This window comes from Sminthopsis crassicaudata, chromosome 5 (assembly GCF_048593235.1).
Source record: "Sminthopsis crassicaudata isolate SCR6 chromosome 5, ASM4859323v1, whole genome shotgun sequence".
In the NCBI taxonomy this organism is placed as follows: Eukaryota; Metazoa; Chordata; class Mammalia; order Dasyuromorphia; family Dasyuridae; genus Sminthopsis; species Sminthopsis crassicaudata.
The window spans coordinates 11,811,038-11,832,337 of record NC_133621.1 but is presented as its reverse complement, the minus strand read 5'-3'; the positions used below and the strand labels follow the sequence as shown (position 1 = coordinate 11,832,337).

At 46.3% G+C, this 21,300-nt stretch overlaps 1 protein-coding gene across 1 annotated transcript in view; it reads left to right on the top strand.

Annotated features, from left to right (window-relative positions):
- Positions 1-21,300, top strand: part of RAPGEF5 (Rap guanine nucleotide exchange factor 5) — a 107,742-nt gene that overhangs the window by 67,504 nt on the left and 18,938 nt on the right. Inside the window, exons 6-7 of the mRNA XM_074269493.1 lie at positions 4,960-5,026; positions 20,186-20,234. Of these exons, the coding sequence (XP_074125594.1) occupies positions 4,960-5,026; positions 20,186-20,234 (116 nt within the window). The remainder of the gene's footprint in view (positions 1-4,959; positions 5,027-20,185; positions 20,235-21,300) is intronic.

Below are 21,300 nucleotides of genomic sequence, written 5' to 3'. Positions count from 1 at the left end.
AGACAGTAGCACCTACTTTGGAGACCTGGGTTCAAATCTAGCTATGTGACTCAGTTTCCTCTTCTGCAAAATGGGGATAATAATAGCACCTCCTTCTCGGGGTTATCATGAGGATCAAATGAGCTAATAATTATAAATGCTTATGGCCCAGTGCCTGGCACAAAGTATTATATAATGGCTACCTATATTATGAGTGTTATTGGTTGTAGAAGATAAACAAGAAGGGAGAATCCATGATGATTCCAAGGTTATGGATTTGATCAACTGGCAGAGTGATGGAGCACTCAAGAGAAAAAAAGGGGCCAAGCAGGATTTTATAGAGGAAATGATGAGTTTTGTCTTGATGGTGTTGAGTGTGATTCGCCATGGGGGAGGTTTGGAGTGAGGTTTTGATGGGCAGGTGGGATAAGGTTTCAGGAAGGAGCTTAGAGATGAGTTGATAGATTTGGGAGTTGCCATGTTGAGATGACAGCTGAATTCATGGGAGTGAGTGAGAATCACTGAGGGAGAAGGAGAGGGTTGGAGAGAGGGAGAGAAGAGTATCCAGCTTAATGGGGGTGGAAGATGGATGATTTAGCTATGAGAAAAAGGCAGCAGACCTAACAGGATCATGGGAGGAGGTTTGGGAGAGCAGACCTCCCAGTGGGCTTTAGTCTCTGGAAGCTGGGCTCAGTTTGGAGCTGGTACACGCCTTGGAAAGCTTCTTGTCCAAGCCCCCCATTGGGGGGAGCTGGGGAAAGAAGAGCTTAGCAGTAAAATGACTTGTCTAGGGTTACAAGGTAATGTAGAGCTGGGTTTTGAGCCCATGCCCTCTGCTTTGCAATATGCCCTCTTTCCTCTCATCCCCAGTGCCTCAGATTGTTGCAAGTCTGTTTCTTTCTTTCTCCTACATCTGCCTGTGTGTGGGCCCTCCATGAAGCACGCCATGCACACGGAGGCTGGCCGAGGGCAGACGCTCAGGCTGTTTCTGCTGGGACACTATTGGGCTGCTTATCACCGAGACGGCTCAGGTCTGAGCGACCCCCATGGGAAAAGAGCCTGTCCGGGGATGTTTGGGTTCTCCCCAGTTGTATAAGGTTCTGGCCCCAGGTTGTGGAAAGCAGATTTATGACAGGATGTGTCCAAGGTACCGTCAGCATGGAATGCGGCGGGCTCATGAGCTCAGCCAGCAGGCATCCCCTGGTGGGAGGGAGACGTGAAAGGGCACGACTCCCTGCGGGGCACGGCCAAGGCGATGTGAGTCAGCGGCGGGCTCCCGGGTTCTACCGCTTGGGGTCCCACTGGCCCAGCTTAGCCTTCCACTGCTGGATCAGTGCCAGAGGAAAAGTGGTGGGGCTGAGCCAGAGGCCTTGGGTTCAGATCCAGCCTCGACTGTCATTTCTCATGCTTTTGCCCCCCTGTTCTCGTCCATAAAAAGAGAGGCTTGGCCCAAATGGCCTCGGATGCTTCTGCTCCACATCTAGAACCCTGTGACTGGGCTTGCTCCCCTGTAAAAGGGACGAGGAAACTTATCTACTGAATTCTGCCTCCCCAGCGGGGCGGTTCAGCTTAAATGAGACGGTTTGCTTTGCAAACTTTTAAAGCGTTCCACAAACATCAGATATAATTATAATGATTCTCCTTTGAGTCCCAAGTCCCACAGAGTGATCGATGCCGGCACAGCATCGTTCCTAGCTCAGAAAAGCTTGGTTAAATATCAGGGAGCGTTTCGTGAATACCACCAGGGTCTCCCAAATTACTCCGGGGGAGATTGTTCTGTTTTGCAGAAGTCCAATTTCTTTTCTGAAGTTCAGCAGCCGCCTGGAAAATCCTAAGGTCTTTGTTCGCACTTCTGCCTTTATCAGACAGGCTGTCAATTACTCTTCCCAACTCTGGACTGTGGGAGTAATTAAATTACGCACTGGAAGCCAACAGTGCTGGTTCGTACCTTTATGTTAGGAAATCTCGTAAAATCCATGGTTTGGAGTTAACGACTCCAGTGGAGAGGGTGTGATAAGAAAAGAAAAAGAAAGAAAGAAAGAAAGAAAGAAAGAAAGAAAGAAAGAAAGAAAGAAAGAAAGAAAGAAAGAAAGAAAGAAAGAAAGAAAGGAAGGAAGGAAGGAAGGAAGGAAGGAAGGAAGGAAGGAAGGAAGGAAGGAAGGAAGGAAGGAAGGAAGGAAGGAAGGAAGGAAGGAAGGAAGGAAGGAAGGAAGGAAGGAAGGAAGGAAGGAAGGAAGGAAGGAAGGAAGGAAGGAAGGAAGGAAGGAAGGAAGGAAGGAAGGAAGGAAGGAAGGAAAGGAGGAAGGAAGGAAGGAAGGAAGGAAGGAAGGAAGGAAGGAAGGAAGGAAGGAAGGAAGGAAGGAAGGAAGGAAAGGAGGAAGGAAGGAAGGAAGGAAGGAAGGAAGGAAGGAAGGAAGGAAGGAAAGGAGGAAGGAAGGAAGGAAGGAAGGAAGGAAGGAAGGAAGGAAGGAAGGAAGGAAGGAAGGAAGGAAGGAAGGAAGGAAGGAAGGAAGGAAGGAAAGGAGGAAGGAAAGGAGGAAGGAAGGAAGGAAGGAAGGAAGGAAGGAAGGAAGGAAAGGAGGAAGGAAGGAAGGAAGGAAGAAAGGAAGGAAGGAGGGAAGGAAGGAAGGAAGGAAGGAAGGAAGGAAGGAAGGAAGGAAGGAAGGAAGGAAGGGGAAAAAAAGACTTTAATGCAATTTCAAAAAACTCAAGGCAGAATTGATCAGCTGCCTTTTCATTTTAATTCCTGGAGATGTTCCTATTAGAGTCTTTCTGAGTCTAGGGAGGAGCCCTTTGCCCTCTGTGGATAAAATCTCGAGTTGGCTTGTTGTACTTAGCTATGAATGGAAATCGATCACGGGAGCTCTGATCTTGGAGTTGCTTTCTTAGGGGTATAATTACCGTGAATCCTCCTGGCTCCACGACTTGGATTTAAAGGGATAGCTTGTTGCAATCAGATTTGCCACCGATTTTCATTAGCCAGAGAAAGTGTCTCGGGCCAAGGTCCTGCTTTGACTACCTTAAAAAAAATTTAAGTGAGTTTTCTAATCGAATCTTGGATGTTCTCCTTCTCTCTTCCTTCCCCTCTCTTCATGTTTAGGAACATTCAAGATTTTCTTACAAACTGAAATATATGGTGACTTTTCCCTTTTAAAAGTCCTTCTCCCATGTCCCTTGCTTATTTAGAAACTCACAGTGACTCCGGGATCGAGTGCAGACTCCTTTCCTTGCCTTTTGAGGATACTCGTATCCATCGGGAATTTGGTCCTGCCTTTTCTGCCCAAACTTTCTGCTTCCTTATCAATAGCAAAAGCTTTCCTGATTACCCTGGTAATTATGCACAGGTCATTCCAGCTCTGGGGATCTCAGTTCTCTAATTCTAGTAAAATACTAAATGGCCTCTGAGTCTCTATAATTTATGATCCATCCATCTCCGTTCACCTAAACAACTCACCAGTTCTTTGGATCTCAGTCTTGCCATCTGTAAAATGGGAAGGTTGGAATAAATGGCCTCCAGGATCCAGACACAGTTCACGACTGGAATCCTAGACATGACCTTGATAGCCCTTTTCTAGGCTGAAGCTTAGCTGTGAAAAGAGGGAATTGAATTATCTTGGAGATCCATTCTAGTTCTGGTTCTAGGTTATGATGACCTTTAATGGGTCGGTCTTTGGTGTATATAGGAACTCAATCAGTACTTGCTGAGATCAAATCTCTGTGGTTCAAACTCCTTCCTCTATCTCAAATACCTTCTCACTTCTATTTCAGCCCACTAGTCAGAGGCATATCTCCTGAGAAGCTTTCACTGCTGGATCCTGAGGCAATCATTTAACCTTTCTCAGTTTTCTTATCTGTAGAATGGAGATAATAATAGCTCTTGCTTCTCAGAATTGTTGGGAGGATCTAGCAAGATAATTATGTGAAGTGCTTTGCAAACCTTAAGGAGCCATAGAATCCCCAGCTGTTATCAGCGGTGAGGATGAAGGCTCTTGGAGGACAGGACCCTATGTTCTTCTATGTCCGAGGTCTGGGAACTGGCTTAAACATATGGAGGCTGCTTAAAATGCTCTAGGCCTAAGATTTATGACAAAGACAACTCCATCGATCATCCAAATAGTCTCCATGCTTGATTGAGTGCGAGTGACAAATTCTATCCTCAGTTGATGAGCTAGAGATGTCCTGCGGGTATTAACTGGAATAGTAGAAGGCCTTGAATCCATATTATTTGAGCAAAAAGTAGAGAATCTTTTCTACACCGATGTCTATCGTATGACTTCTGGTAGAAGCTGCCCAAAGATGGGGAGCCCACTCCTTCCCGTAGTAGTCCATTCCATTCTTGGACTCTATTGCTTGTTAGGAAGTTGTGTATTTTCTTTTCACAGAATAATAAAACCTAGTGGAGGCCCACTAATCTAACCCACACCTAACAAGGAATTCCCTCAACAACAAATCCTAGGATTCATGATTCAGCGTTTGAGGGGAGGCCTTCATTGAGGGAGAACTAATTACCAGCCCATTTCACTTGGGGATTACCTCAATGGTCAAGGACACTTTTCCTCTTCAGAGAATTTGACTTGGAAACTGCCTCTTCTAACTTGTATCTGAACAAGGATACACAGGAAGAATAATCTCTCCCTTCTCATCCTCAGCTTAAATTTACCTCGTAACCCTCCCCCACCCATGGTTCTTAATTCTGCCATCGGGGCCCAAACCTTATATATCAAGTGTCATCCTTGGTGATGTTTGGAGAACGAGTCTTATACCTGTGATTAATTGAATTTGGCAGCATGCTTATTGATTTAATGAAAATAGTTAGACCGCTGTGGGATTAGTCACCCGAGTGTTATTATGATTGCATCTGGGATTTGTGATGGCTTGCTACAAGACTGCCATTTGCCCCACGGTTTTCTACACAGTGTGGATGATATGGCCAATCTGAAAAAAAAAAATCTAAAAAGTAATTCAATGTTTGTTTTTCAGGCCCCAGCAGAAAATTGAAGATACAGAAGAAACCAGTGATGAACTTCTTGTCCGTCTCACGTCTGCGGTAAGGTTATTGAACGTACTTAACTTGGGATCCTGACTATAATTATTTTTGTCTCTTCTTCCTCTTCCTCCTCACTCCCCCAATTAGAACTAGAAGGGACCTTGGATTCAATTCGATTTATCCAACTTTTTAAAAGCACAAGCAGGTAGAAAGCACTTGATTACACTAGTGGATAGCAGATAATTTAACCAGCTCCTCTGCCTGGGAAGTCTTGGCTCTCATCACAGAAAGTAAGGGCCCGATAGAGAAGTGGTTAGTTAACTGTAAAGATGCCCCCATGCCTATTGAAGTCTTTAGGAAATGTGAACTAATATCTCTTTGATTGAATTAGAAGAGGAGCCTGTTCATTGGCTTGGAAAATATCAGCCATGTCAGTGGGTAACCCTTTATTCAGTAGAATAGGTTGGAAGTTCCAGAGTTCAAGCTATGCAGAGTGTGACTTGGAGCTGATGCAAGAGAGTAGCAGGGTAAAGAAAGTAGATTTTCTCCCCCCCCCATTAACCACAAAATCTAGCTATCCCCACACACACAGTGGGAAGCACGCCTTTCAGCAGCTTGAAAGTTCTGAGTTCAAGAGAATTTGAGGCAAATTTGAGAGAGGAGACAACATATCCTCCAGTCAGACTTAGAAACAAGAAACTCAAAGGAGGGAGCAGTTACGAGGGATGAGGCTTCTGGCAGCAGAGAAGAGAGTCAATCGGGGGTTCACCAGGGAATTAACTCTGGTCACCGAGAGTCGTGCTACTGGGTTTTTGGAAATACAGAGACAAAAATTAAGTAGCTGTTGCCTTCATGGAGTTCATAACTACTGAGAATCATAAGAGCCTCGCAGCTATATGTCCTAATAAAGATTGCATCGCCTCTCTAACTCGTAGGAGGAGATGGACCACTGCAGCGTAGCATTCCCCACTTCCCCAGCTCCTGCTACCGCTGAGTCTCCGGTCGGTGGTCCGCTGCTTTTGTCCTCTGGGTTGTAGAGGTGAATCCGGCATGCTGGGTTTTCTATCTTGGTCACTTCTGAGCCCCCATAGGTGCACTTGCTATTGAGGATCAGACCTATGTGCGCTTGTACGATCTTCTCCTCTTGGGGCTTCAGTTTCCTTCTCTAAAACTGCTCCGCCATGCTAATTACTCTTTGTGTGACCTTGGGCAAGACCTTGAGCCTCCGTTTTTCCATTTATCAAATGAAGGGTAAATTGAGTTGCTTTTGGGATAGCTTTCTGCCTATGTTCCCTCCCCCATTTAATAATACTTCCCCCCAATTACATGTAAAGATAATTTTCAGCTTTTATGTTTATAAGATTTTTCTTTCCATTTTCTCCCTCCTCCCTCGCTCCCTCCCAGCAAGCAATCTGTTATGTTATACATAGCCATATATTTCCATATTAGTCAAGTTGTAAAAGAAAGATTAGAACAAAAGGGAGAATCACTGAGAAAGGAAAAACAAAGACAAGTGGAAATGGTCTATTGCCAAATTAAATTGAATTGAGTCTTCATCTTCTTTTTTTTGTTTTTTGCTGAGGCAATTGGAGTTAAGTGACTTGCCCAGGGTCACACAGGAAGTATTGTGTCTGAGGCCAGATTTGAACTCTGGTCCTCCTGAATTCAGGGCTGGTGCTCCATCCACTGCGCCACTGAGCTGCCCCTAGATTGAGTCTCCTTAACTTCAGACCCCATGCTCTGTGTGCTCTGCCACTTAGCTCATTTTGTTAGGGCTCTTTAAGACTGAGCTCAAGAGCACGCTGGGTGTGAGGCTTTAGGAGTTAACAGGGCGTCCTCTGGATTTAGCCTGGGATAAATGGAAGAGAATGAGGTCTGTCCACCAGGCAGTGGGTACAGAATGACTCTGCCCGGGACTTTAAAAGGACAGAGGTCATAGGGCAATCACAAGGTCAGGGTTTAAGGAGGAGAATGCTATAAACAGCAGCATCTCACACAGGGGAGGAACAGTCCTAGCTGGCTTTTAAAGGTCACAGCCCAAGGAGAGAGGGGGGCCGTGGAGTCGGCTCGGTCCAGTTTGGAAGCCTGACTCCGACACAAGCTGGCTCTGAGCCTGGGCGGTCCCTTCTCAGTGTCCAGAACAGCACCCTTGGCCACTAGAATTTCGGATCGTTTGCTGATCCCTGTCTGTGGGGGGGGTGTCTACACTTGCTGAGGAAAGCTCTGGTGGTCCCCAGGGTGCTCCTGGCTTCTCCCTTTGCCCCCTTCTGCCTCTGCAAAGGGCTCACGTTACTCACTATACTTGGCTAGATTCTGTCCTTTCTCTGCCATCTCTCCTACAACATCCAAGCCCAGGGCGACCCCCTTGTACAAGCCTGAGTCAAACAGCGCATGTGGGGGTGATTTCTGCCCCTTTCCTTTGGCTTCTGCCCTTTCTGTGGACTCCATCATACATCCCACCTCCCTGCGGGTGGTCCGCTTCTGCCCCTCTCCCACTTCCCCAAATGTCCTGGGAGCCCCTCCTTTGCCAGCAGTGTTTGCTATTTTCCTTCCTCGAGTCCCTGGTCTTGCTGTTACAATTAAGTGGAAGAACAGTCAGGTCTGTCCCTGTGGCCCTTCGGTGGGGGGCTCAGACCTGCCTTCCCGGCAGCTCACTTTCCTGAAGGGGGCGTCACCAAGCGCCGCCGAGGGCAGATTGTTGTTGGTATTGTTCAGGCGTGTCTAACCCTTTACCTTGGACTTTGCTTGGCAAAGATACTGGTCTGCTGGCCGTTTCCTTCTCTGGGGTGTCCCCATTTTACAGATGAGGTAAATTGGGATGAAGTGCCTTATCCAAGCTTATACAGCCTGAGCCCAGGTTTTAATTCCGATCTTCCCGACTCCTGTCGGTGTATCCATCGTACTGCTGCAGGTGGCTGGGAGCAGGGGATAGAGTAGAGGAGGTTTGTCCCCGCTCTTCGTGATCCCAGGGACCCCAGCCTGCCAGGGACCCCTTCTGCCCATCCTCTGTAGAGTCTGTCCAGGCTCCGTTCCCTGCTTCCGTCACCACCTCCCCAGCTCGTCGCCCTTTGCCCCTGGCCCTCATCTTTCCCAGGGTCTCTTCCCATGAGTCCATCTTCTCATTTTGTGGCCCAAGTATTTAAGCTTCAGCATTAGTATGTGACCTTCCGGTAAATAGACAGAATTAATTACTGTACTTGGCCGAATTGATCTCCTTGTTGTCCAAGGGACTCCCAAAAGTCTCCTTCAGCCCCCCGACTCCGAAGGGCAGATTTGTGGAGGAAGCTGTCCTCTCTGAGGAGCCCCCCCAGGCAGCTCGATGGCTGAACCAGTAATGAGTTAATCAGGCTTGGGATAAGGGCCTCTCAACCTTGCTCCTACTTGCCTTTCCCCTGGCTCCCTGCCCCTTCCTTCCTGGAGGGAATGGGACGCTGGCCTGAGTGGACTTGCCTCTTCCTGGAGAATGACAATGAGCTCTTCTCCCAGGGGAGGCCTGACCTTTTGGCTCATTTCTTTTTCTGGAGCGAGGGGAGGGGCGGCTGCTCCTCTGCAGTTCACTGTAGGGGAACTCCCGGGCCCGCCCTTTCTTGGAGTTCGGGGTGCCTGGGCAGCCTTCAAGGCCCCTGGAGCCAGCCTGGGATTTGGGCGGGGAGCGGGAGCACAGGAGGCAGCTTTGATCCCACTGACATTCTTGTGTTCCTCCTCATTTGTTCGTGATAAATATCTGACATTTATACATATTGCTTTAAGATTTATAGTGGTTTGATCCTCATAATCACCCTGTTGAGAGCGGCAGCTGGGTAGAGCAAAGAGCCAGTGGAGGGGGGGAGGGGGTCAAAAAGGCATGAGTTCGAGTCCTGACTCTGGCCCACCCTGACCATCACCCCGGGTAGCCTTAACCCTTGTTGTCTTTGGGAGTTCAGAGAGCAGAAGTTACTGAGGAGGCTGTGCCCTGGTGGAGGGATGTGACATACAGAGAGTCCCTGAGGGCAGCAAAATCATGAGTCTCCAAGGTCCTGTCTGGGGATGAAGAGGCCCTTTGACCCAGCCTGAACCCTGGGCATCCTGGTGTGAGAGTGGCACGGCGGGTCCAGAGGAGGGGCAGAGCTTAGCCATGGTCAGGGCTGACATTTACACAAAGCCCGGCATTAATTATGCAAATACAGAAACTATGTGAATAATCAAACAAAAAGAAAATATCAGCACAGGAGAAAGCAAGAGCTTGCCAGTCAGGGCCCTGCTTCTCGTCCTGGTAACACGGAGGACCCGGGGACCAGCTTCCTCAGCAGTGAGTCAGAGGGCCTGCCGCCGTACCGTTCCCTCTGGAAGCCCCGACGGCCTTGGGGGACAACTGGGACATGGATTATGTGTCCCCTTCATAGAAGAGCAAAGTAAATCTCTAACCTTCCTGGTCACACAGGTTTTACCATAGGGAGGATTCGAACTCGGATCCGTTAATTCCTAGTCTAGCTCTCTCTCCAAGGACTTCTGCTACTCTCCCTGATGCTGCTTCTTGTAAGTGCCTGGGAAATGGGGGGATGCCTCTCTAGAATCATATAGATTGGCAGGACCCTGGAGAGCTCTGAGCCAGCCCTTCCTTGCTAGGATGGGGAAACCCAGCTAAGTGGAGATGTAAATGGCGTGCTCAGGGTCACCCTATGTCAAAGGCAGGACTAGAACTCACAGCTCCTTGGCTTTAAGGCCAGTTCTCCATCCACTGGGCCCCACGGCCACACTTGTGCGGAACATCTAGGATTTTTGATACGGAAGCTCCTCTTGTAGAAAACCATTTTTATAAAGAAAAATATGTTTGGGGGTGTCGGTAGGGCTCATGAAGGGTCCTTCAAAAATAGGAATTAATTTGATGGCAGTTGATAATCCAGGAATGAACATGAATTTGGGATCATTTTGCCTTCTTCCCCCGTCAGCTTCCTAAACCATCCCACCACCTCAGCTGAAATCCTACTAGTCCCACCTTCTCTAGCCTTCTGCGGTCATCTCCATCTCAAGCAAGGGTCTCCTGCTTCCTCCTCACAGCCTCCTGGCTCCCCATTGGGAGTCTCCTGCTCTTCATGGGGAGTCTCCTGGCTCCCTGTTGGGGGTCTCCTGCCCCTTTATGGGGAGCCTCCTGGCTCAGTGATCCTCTGGTCCCTTCATTGAGGGGTTTCCTGCTCCTTTGTGGGGAGCCTCCTGGCTCAGTGATCCTCTGGGTCCTTCATTGAGGGGTCTCCTGCTCCTTTGTGGGGAGCCTCCTGGCTCAGTGATCCTCTGGACCCTTCATTGAGGGGTTTCCTGCTCCTTTATGGGGAGCCTCCTGGCTCAGTGATCCTCTGGACCCTTCATTGAGGGGTCTCCTGCTCCTTTGTGGGGAGCCTCCTGGCTCAGTGATCCTCTGGACCCTTCATTGAGGGGTCTCCTGCTCCTTTGTGGGGAGCCTCCTGGCTCAGTGATCCTCTGGACCCTTCATTGAGGGGTTTCCTGCTCCTTTGTGGGGAGCCTCCTGGCTCAGTGATCCTCTGGATCCTTCATTGAGGGGTCTCCTGCTCCTTTGTGGGGAGCCTCCTGGCTCAGTGATCCTCTGGACCCTTCATTGAGGGGTCTCCTGCCCCTTTGTGGGGAGCCTCTTGGCTCAGTGATCCTCTGGACCCTTCATTGAGGGGTCTCCTGCCCCTTTGTGGGGAGCCTCCTGGCTCAGTGATCCTCTGGACCCTTCATTGAGGGGTCTCCTGCCCCTTTGTGGGGAGCCTCCTGGCTCAGTGATCCTCTGGACCCTTCATTGAGGGGTCTCCTGCCCCTTTGTGGGGAGCCTCCTGGCTCAGTGATCCTCTGGATCCTTCATTGAGGGGTCTCCTGCTCCTTTGTGGGGAGCCTCCTGGCTCAGTGATCCTCTGGGTCCTTCATTGAGGGATCTCCTGCCCCTTTGTGGGGAGCCTCCTGGCTCAGTGATCCTCTGGATCCTTCATTGAGGGATCTCTTGCCCCTTTGTGGGGAGCCTCCTGGCTCAGTGATCCTCTGGACCCTTCATTGAGGGGTTTCCTGCTCCTTTATGGGGAGCCTCCTGGCTCAGTGATCCTCTGGATCCTTCATTGAGGGGTCTCCTGCTCCTTTGTGGGGAGCCTCCTGGCTCAGTGATCCTCTGGACCCTTCATTGAGGGGTCTCCTGCCCCTTTGTGGGGAGCCTCCTGGCTCAGTGATCCTCTGGACCCTTCATTGAGGGGTCTCCTGCCCCTTTGTGGGGAGCCTCCTGGCTCAGTGATCCTCTGGACCCTTCATTGAGGGGTCTCCTGCTCCTTTGTGGGGAGCCTCCTGGCTCAGTGATCCTCTGGACCCTTCATTGAGGGGTCTCCTGCCCCTTTGTGGGGAGCCTCCTGGCTCAGTGTTCCTCTGGGTCCTTCATTGAGGGGTCTCCTGCTCCTTTGTGGGGAGCCTCCTGGCTCAGGGATCCTCTGGGTCCTTCATTGAGGGGTCTCCTGCCCTTTACTGGGGTCCCCTGACATTGAGGACTTCTGGCATGAAGCTCTCACTTCCCAGAGCTGTTGCTGTCCATACAATCCTGATGGTAATGAATCCCTTCCCGCCATGTTCAGTCCCTTCCCTTGTTCTGAACAGTTTTCTGGCCTCCGATTCTCCCCTGTCTCCCCCGATCGGAGCCGGAGCTTTCTGAGAGCGGGACCGTTACTTACTTGCATCTCATGCATCCCCCTCCCCATACTAAAAGTGTCCCCAGCAGAGCAGCGCTGGCGTGGTCCGGGACTTTCCACGCAGTTTTAATTCAGGGACCCAGGCCCCAGCCTTGCTTGATCCCTGGGGCAGCCGAGCTAAATGACCTTTGGGTCCCGATCCGTGGGAGGACGGCTCCGGGTGGGCTCTCAGCGCCGGGCACTGCTTATTTGCTGCTAGGGCAGCCTGTGATGGCACTGACTTGCTGAGTCTTGCTGAACTAGCAACGGATGCCCCAAGCAGGGAAGAGGAGGGAGGAGGGGACATGCACTTATTAAGCACCCACCCTATGGGCCATTAATCCACAATTTACAAATATAATCTCATTTGGTCTTCATAACAACCCTGCGAGAGATGTGCATTTATCCCCATTTTACAGTTAAAGAAACTGAGGCAGACAGAGGTCACATTTCTTGGTCAGAGTCCCACGGCTAGGAAGTGTCTGAGGTTGTATTTTAATTTATCTTCTCAAAGCCAGCCCAAGCTCTGTGCACTGTCGCGCCCCCTAGTGGCCTTGGCCAGATTTTAAAATATATATAAAAATATATTTTGAAAGGAAAAACTATTTCTTCTGTTTTGTCAGCAAGATGAGGTCCGTAGACAGGAGCCCCAGCCCCTCTGCTCCGGGCAACGTTTTCTCATTTAGTTCTTCAGCCGGATCCAGACTTCCTGACTGCAGAGTTTTAGTTTTACATTTTGTCCCACGTGGATAAAGTTCTCACTTCTTTGTGGGCTACAGGGCTGATGATCCAGAAGATGATTCAGTCACGAGTCGTGGTCGTTCAAGGACCAAAAGGATTCTGGGACATTGTCATTCCGAACTAGCCAGTCAATGAGCCTTTTCTCCAGGTGGAGCAAAGTGTGGGGGGCTCTGCGGGGGTCAGATCTCTTACGGTGCCCAGGACCCACTCCTATGCCCTGTGAGAGAGAGGGAGAGGGAGGGAGAGACAGAGACAGACAAAGATAGAGAGAGACAGAGAGAGAGAGACAGAGAGAGAGAGAGAGAGAGAGAGAGAGAGAGAGAGAGAGAGAGAGAGAGAGAGACAGAGACAGAGACAGAGACAGAGACAGAGACAGAGACAGAGACAGAGACAGAGAGACAGAGAGACAGAGAGAGGTCATAGCCCTTTCTTGCCACTGCCCTTCCAGGGGATCACACTGCTCCTTATCTGTGAAAACCTTAGTCCCCTTGGTTTTCCGTGCTCCTCTCTGAGAACTGGCAAGCTCAAGTCAGTCCAAGACAGTCATTTCCCACTTCTTTACTACTTGACAGTTTATAAAATGTTTTTCCCCCCCTTTGGGCAAGCTATGCAGCCTTTCAGCCTCAGTTTCATCACCTGTAGAATGGGTGCAATAAAATTCAAACTGTTATAATGATAGCATGGTATGCCCTGGGGTTGCCAGGAGAATGAGGGAGGCAGCACATGTAAAGAGTTTTGCAAATCTCACAGTCCCTTGTAAGTGCTGGCTCCTCAGTTGTGGGCGCATGGTGGTGGCCGTTACCTAGCACAGACCTCTTAGGCAGATGGTCTCGGGAACAGCATCCACTTTGCTCCTGGGGAAGCGAGTTCGGGAGGGTTCAGTGCCTTGCCTGGGGTCAAACCCAGAAGGGCCTGAGATGAGATTTGAACCACAAAGATTGAGCACCATCTTGGAACAGAGACTGCCCCATCATGAACCTCCAGCAGGCTGGTGCTGCCTGACCCCGGGTGGGTGACTTCCTCCTGGGGCCCCGCTCCTCATCATAAGTGAAAGTGTCTGAGGTCCTTTTCCGGCAGCCCTGACGCAGTGACTTACAGGCCTGTCACCATGACACACACCGATCTGGGGGAATCGAATCATGGGAATTATTCATTTACTTGGAGTTATTCCGCTTTAGCATCTCAAGCCTAAGTAGCGCTTTGTTCATGCAGAAAACGAGCGGCCATGATTGCTAATGATCTGTTGGCAAATGGTAATTCATGCACCTGCTGCTGGTGACGGAGGGAATGAGGGCTCATGGGCTTATAGCTCAGAACTCAACCTCCTCTGACTTTAAAGATGAGGAAACTGAGCCTGGGACGAGTGACTTGTCTCTTATCTCAAAGTTCAGGAGGTGACGGGGAAAAGCTTGAGACCCTGCTCCTGTGATTCCTAAGTGCGGGGAATTCAGCCTGTGCAAAGGCTCGGAGGTGGGAGATAAAACATCACGAGTGGGAAACACAAAATAGGCTAATTTGGGCAGAGAAGAGAGTGGGGACTGATGTGAAGGAGTAAAGCCAGTGTAGGCTTGAGGAGGGCTTGAGAGGCCACAGCCTTTGCACTGAGTTCATGTTTGACCCCTATAGCAATAGGCAGCCATTGAATGCCATTGAATAGTGGAGATCTCTTTTTCTTCCATTTTTATGGCTATCTTGTGATCAATTAAATTGATTTAATAATTTTTATTTTAATAAATTATTAATTTAGTCAATAAATTATTATTTTAATAAATTTAAATAATTTTAATTTATGTCACAACTAAGTCATTTAATTAACTTAAAATGGGGGAGCAGTTCAGCAAAACCAGCAACACATCTTTAGAACCCAATGGCACAGTGTATATACCATTTGTCACCCATAGTCCTTTACCTCAACAAAGACAGGCCAGAGGAGCATCACCCCGTTTAAGTTCCTCAGTTAGAAGCTTTCCCCGCTAAGCAGAATTTACTCTCCTCATCCATTTTCATAGCAATATTCCATCATATTCAAGGTCCCCAATTCTGTAATTATTTCCCCATCAGTGGGCATCTACTGCCTCTTGTTTTTTGCTCCTGCAAAAATGCTGCTAGGAATTTTTTTGGAAACATGGAACATTTCTTTCAATCTTTGATCTCTTTAAACAAGCAGTGGGATCTCTGGGTCAAAGGGTATGAGCTGCTTTGGTGCTTTTCCTGGCATGTTCCCAAATGCCTTTTCAGAACATTTAAATCCACTCCCAACTCCCCCAAGAGTAATTAGTGTTCCTGACTTTCCATAACCTCCCGACTTTGACTGTTCCCACATGAGGCATTTATTAAGTGCTTATAATAAACCGAGTGCTGTCCTTAGTGCTGGCATGCCAATCAATACCATTTATTAGGCACTGACTATGTGCTAAGCACAGGGGATACAGTATAAAGCAGAAAAGAGCCAACTCTTGCAGAATTTACTCTCCTCATCCGTTTTCATAGCAATATTCCATCATATTCAAGGTCCCCCAAATCTGTAATTATTTCCCCATCAGTGGGCATCTACTGCCTCTTGTTTTTTGCTCCTGCAAAAATGCTGCTAGGAATTTTTTTGGAAACATGGAACATTTCTTCAAGGAGTTCAACCTGATGGTACTTATTATTATTATTATTGTTGTTGTTGTTGTTATTGTTAATTATTATCATTAATAAGAATAACCAGCATTAATACAGCTCAGAGAGACTGTCCTTTAGCTCATATTCTAATGGCTATTGTTATTATTAAATCAATAATAAGGATGCTAGCCAGCATGAAAATGGCACAAAAATGAACAGTTCCTACCCTCGAGGAGCTTATAATTACTATTATTAATAATAAGAATACTAACTAATTAGTATGAATGTAGCACAGACAAAAAGAAAGACAGTTCACGTCCTCATCAAAGGTGCTGAGAACCAGTGGGGAGATGGGAAGGTGAAGAAATTGAAAGAGTTAAGCAGAGAGGTGAGCAAGATGTCCCTAGGACTTCTTCAAGTGGGAGCTCCAGGCAGGAACTGGCCAATGAGAGCAGGGGGATGCAGGCAGGAACTGGCCCATGAGAGGAGGGGGCTGCAGGCAGGGGGAGAAGGCTGCTGGGGCAGAAGTCCAGGAGGTCACAGTCAGAGCCAGGAGGGAAGAAATCTTTTATTTCAGTTCTTGCCAGTTTCTAGATGTTCTCGCATTTCTTTCATTTTTAGTGATGTGGAGCTGGGCCTTGGTCATTCTTCCATTTTATCTTTGTGGACTTGGTGGCTGTGTGGGGCAATAAGGGGACCCAGAGGAGAGATGATGAGATTGGAGAGCTGTCCAGCCCGGCAAAGATCCCCATTAGAACATACCTGCCCGATGCTCCTCCAGTCTGTGCCTGAAGACCTTCCAGGAAGGCACTTTGGGGCTGCTCTCATTGCTCAGTTTTCAAGTCTTCGAGTCTAAACTGGCTTCTTGGCTCCTTCAGCCTAGGAAACTAAGGGAGCCAATGGCAGCCTCCTCTGTGATGCTTTCCCACATCTAAAGGGAATTATAATGGTCTGGGCGAGAGGGGATGAGTGGAAGTGCTGAGGAAGAGGCTACGGAAAAGGGAAAACTGGGGACCTCCTAGGGGCCACGCAATAGACCTTGTAAAGATTAACCTAACAACTGGGGGTGAGCAAGGAGAAAGACTCAAAGATGACCAGGCCTTAGTCTACCACAGAGTTGATGACATAATAAAAACCAGTTTTTCCATAGCAGGGATTGCCTTTTTCCTCTTTTTGTATCCCTAGTGCTTAGTACAATGCCTTGAACTTACTAGGCACATAATCAATGTTTATTGATTAATAATTAATAATAATAATTAATATTAATACAGCACTCTAAACTTTGGAAAACTCTGTGATCTTCATACCAACCCTGAGATATGGATAAATATTTTTATTATTCCCATTTTACAGATGAATAAAAAGAGACTGAAAGTGATCTCATCAGGAGTAAGTGACTGAGGTAGGATTTACACTCAGCCCCTCCAGATTCCAAACTCTGTGTCTGTACGGCTCTCTTGAGTGGTCAAGAAAAAGACCCTAGTTATTACCAGGTGTCAGTGGCTTCAGTCAAATGAGGAATGACAAAATAGACATGAGATTCTTGGACCAGATTTTCTTAGGAGTTTGGCCATGAAAGGGATGTGAGCCGTCAGGTGTTTGGGGGGCAGGGGGTGTCAGATGGAGGCTTTCTAAAGGTGCAGGGGATCCCAGCATCTTTAGAGGCAGAGATTGCAGAAACCAGCTGCTGGTGGAGATGGAAAGGGATGGGGTCAAAGGCACAGGTAGTAAGGATTGGTTTTGGCAAGGAGAATGGCAACTTTGAGAGAAGAAAAAAGGGGATGGGGTGGAAACCCACAGACTTGGGGATCAGAGTGATCTCCGCCTTGTATTCTGCCTTAAGAGGATGAGCTGCCCCAGAGCAGGTTTGTTGACTTGTTGATTGAAGAGATGAGAAAAATGCTTAGAGCAGCCTTCTCAGCCCGAGGAAAGGATTTTCTGTTGTTATCTTTAAAAACTTCAGAGTTTATTTTAAAAATAAATGTTTGTTTTCCCGTGGAAGTAAAGATTAAAGGAAAGCCAAGTCCCTGAGCGTCCTGGAACATTGTGGCCTGGACTCCCTGGGAGTCATTGCCACCACCTATATTAAGTAAGCTCTGATGCTAATGGTATTCTGGGTAAAAGTAAGTTTACATTCCATAAACTTGGAGTTTTTCCTCACTTGCAGTGGTTTCTGAGTGATAATGGAGAGAAGATTAGAAGTCATCCAGGAGGGACTCAGGCCAACAGTCTAGGCAATAAATATCAAGCACTGTGCTAAATGCGGGGGATGTAAAGAAAGGTCAAAAACAATATGCAGATTAGGTGTAGAGAGGAAAAAATTGGTGGATTCTAACAGTGGAGAGGTTTCTTGTAAAAGAAGAGGTTTTAGCTGAGATTGGAAGGAAGTCTGGAGGACTGTTGTGAGGACAGAGAGCATTCTGGGAAAGGAGACAGCCAAGAAAAATGCACCAGACTGGTGGGAGTAAGAATTAACTGCTGACCCCAAAAGAGAAGATGTCAAGTGGTTTGGGATCATTTAGTTTAGGGCAAAGCAGTGCATATTGGTAAGATGTCGTGTGCTATGGTGGAAAGTCTTAAATTTCAAATAGAGACCCAACTTCATATCCTGTTTCTGAGAGATGTATGATGCTAATGGATCACTGAACATCTTTAAGGCTCAGTTACTCTGTCTGTAAAATGGCTAGAGTAGTGTTCTTGTTGGGAGGCTAGTTAGGAAGCCTGACGGACACTCCCCACTCTCATGAAAATAAAAACCCTCAAGAAAAAATTAAGTTAAAAATAAAGAGAGGGATAGAGAGAGATATAGAGAATGCTTTGATCTGTATTCAGACCCAATCGGTTCCTTCTCTGAGTATGGATGACCATCCCAGAACATTGCTATTATTTTCTATACAGTCTGTTTCACTTTGTTCACGGAAGACTTTGCAGGTTGTTTTTTTTCCTGAGCGCATCCTGCTCATGATTTCCCAGAAAACAATGATTTTCCATCAGAGAAACTTGCTTTGGAACTTTTTTTTTTACAATTACTATGGTTAATTGTATTTCTCCCCATTTATTCTCTCTCTCCTTTCACCCTGTCCCTTCTCAAAAGTATTTTGCTACTGATCACTCCCTTCCCCAATATGCCCTTTTTTATTACCCTCTCCCCCCTTCCCATATTCCATTTCCCTCCTATTTTCCTTCAGGGTAAGATAGATTTCTATACTCCTATTGAATATATATCTTATTTCCTACTGAGCCAATTCTGATGAGACTGAGGTCCACTTACTCCCCCTTTCTTATCTTTCTTTCCTTCCATCGTAAAAGCTTTTTCTTGTCTCTTTTTTTTATGGAAGATAATTTGCACTATTCAACTTCTCCCTTTCCTTCTCCCCCAGTACATTCCTCTTTCACCCTTTAATTTCATCATTTAAAAAAAAAGATTCATAGCATTTTCACTCTTTTTGTTGTTGTTTGTTTGAATTTTAGTTTCTTTCTCATTTTTTTCCTTTTTGATCAAATTTTTCTTGTGAAGCACAATAATTAGAGAAATATATATGAATATATGCACATGTTAAAATAAAATAACATAAAAACATTTAAAACTCCATGGGGAGGAGATAGGGGAAGGAGGGGAAATTTGGGTTTTCCAAAGATCAGTGTTGAAAAATTAGCCATGTGTGTTTTGACAATAAAAATTTTTAATAAAATAAAAAGTAAAATCCTTCAAAACTCAGCAAAAAAAAGCATCCCTCCATATTCAACTCATACTCATGCCCTCCATCTATATATAGTCCTAACTTCCATAATAATGTGAACATTCTAATGAGTTGCAAGTATCATTCTCCCATGTAGGAATATAAAAAAAAAAGGAATAAACCTTATCAAGTCCCTTATGATATCATTTTCCCGGTTGCCTCCTTTTGCTTTTCCAGAGTCCTATATTTGGAAATCAAATTTTCCATTCAGTTTGGAAAGACCTCAGTTTTTTCATCTGTAAAATAGAAATAATAATAGTGTCTCTCTCCCAGGATTGCTGTAAAGATCAAACGAGATCATATCTGTAAAGCCCTTTACAAGCTCTAAAATGCTGTTGTTATGTGGAGATGCACAAAGATGGGTGCACACATATGTGCCTCCCATGACACGTGCTTTGTTATGGCTCCATGAGGACCTTTGGCTCATGAAGGCTGCAGCAGTAGGGGGCTGACTTCTGCAAGCCTCAGAACTGGTACCTCAGCCTGGTACATCTGTCCACCAAGGACCAGCCAGACCAAGCCTAGAGCTTGTCTGTTTGCCCGGTGATGAATTTTTCAACCATGACAGTTCCAAAAAGAGTTTTTCCCAAGGCACTGAGGGATGGCATCCTATAGATTAATGAACATGCATATGGATGTATTCGTGACAACCAAAGCAAAGGGGAAAGTCATTAGCAAATTCCTGCCTTATCATTTCAGCTTTAAAGAGCTTAATTAGTGTATCATTACCTGAAAATATTGATTTGGAGTTAGTGAAATTCTCATTTCCTTCCCATTCATAGGAAACCAGTGGTTATGGTAAGGGAAGAAAAGGACTTCAATTGGAGAAACTCCATTGGGGCTAAAGATAAGGGGCAAACCAACCGGAGCTTCCCAGATGAATGTTCTGACCGAATCCTCCACTGTCGGACGTTAGCCACCTTGACCTTTAGCCAGGGAACATGAGGTCTTGGTCACCTTTTGCCTGTCCTCTAGGTATATATAAGCAGACAGCAGCTGTGTGTTATGGATTGGATTTGGAATTGGAAAACCTGAGTTCAAATTCTGACTTGGGCCCTTTTAATCTGTGAGAACCTGAGAAAATCACTCGTTTGTCTTCTTTTAGATTCAGTTTCCTCAACTACAAACCAGATATAATAATAATACAATATCACAGGGATATTGTAAGTCTCAAGTGAAATAGCTTATGTCAGGCATTACATAAATCATAGGTATTATCATGATTATTGTTCTATTTCCTAAGATCAATAAAACACCCATATTCCTGGTCTAAAAATTCACCAACAGGATTGGTCAGTAGAACTAACAAACGGAAGCAATAAAGCAAAATCCGAGCTGTGGCTAAAAGGGAACAGCCACGTCATCCGAGCAGAATCCCTCGGTACACAACAGGAAATGCACCAGTGGAAGTTTATCTTTTTCTAATTTTGCCATTTTTCTTTGTGTGACATTAGGTCCAGAGGGAACTTGCTGCCGTCATTGCTTTCAAAGCCAGGAAGGCAGGTGAGTCCATTTGGAGCGCTATCTCTTTAGGGAAGGGGTGGGATTCTTTCACATTTAATGATCTCTGGGTGTGATGCATGCCTATTTATCATATATTTCTTTGATTTAATATATTTCAGGGTTGGGTTTTTGGATTTTTTTCTCTGTGAAATTATGTGAAAATATTTAAAGATTTTTTTTTTACATTATCATTACATATTTCTAAACTTAGGAGGCAGAGTAATATAAAGAAGATATTTATTCCTGCTCAAATTAACTAATTATTGATCAAATGAGTTGACAAGTAAAACACTTTGTAAACCTTAAAGTGCTATATTAATGCCAACTATTATTGCTATTTATTTTCTTTTTGTGTCAAACACCATGCTAAGCACTAAAGACAGACATACAAACAAGACATCTCTACTCACTGAGGGGAGACTTCATGTATAAGCGAGCTGGGAAGCAGGAGGGAGGGAAGGGGAAGAGAGAAGAGCTAATAAGGGAAGAAGTGAAGTTCAGAAAGTGAACCAAGCCAGGACACAAGTGAGCATGCCTGAGATGCTGTGATCTGCCTTTGCCCCCTCCGACTGTAAGCTCTCTGGTTAAGTGGAACAGATTGCATTCTTAATGGTTACCACAAGTCCTTGGTACATAGTAGGCATTTAATAAATACTTGCTGTCTTGACTTCCATATGACAGCCCTTTAAGTACTTCAAGAGATCAATAATAACTCATCTGAAGACTCTTCTTCAAATCAAACACTACATTTCCTTCAACTGCTCCTTAAGTGCGTACTATGTACCAGTCACTATGCTAAGAGCCAAAAGTATAAAGAAAGGCAAAATATGGTCACTTCTCTCAAGGATGCCATTAAGCCCTTCCCCAATTCTGGCTTTCTTTTGCTTATTACTGTTCTTCCCAGCATGCAATGCTCAGAACTGAGTGCTTAGGTCTGGGTCAGATCTTCTGGGGCAGAGCACAGTGAGAATAGCCTCCCCTCTGTATAACTTTTCTTCCACTATTATATTTCACTGCTGACTCACATTGCTCCTTTGCACATCAGAAACCCAAGATCTTCTATCTT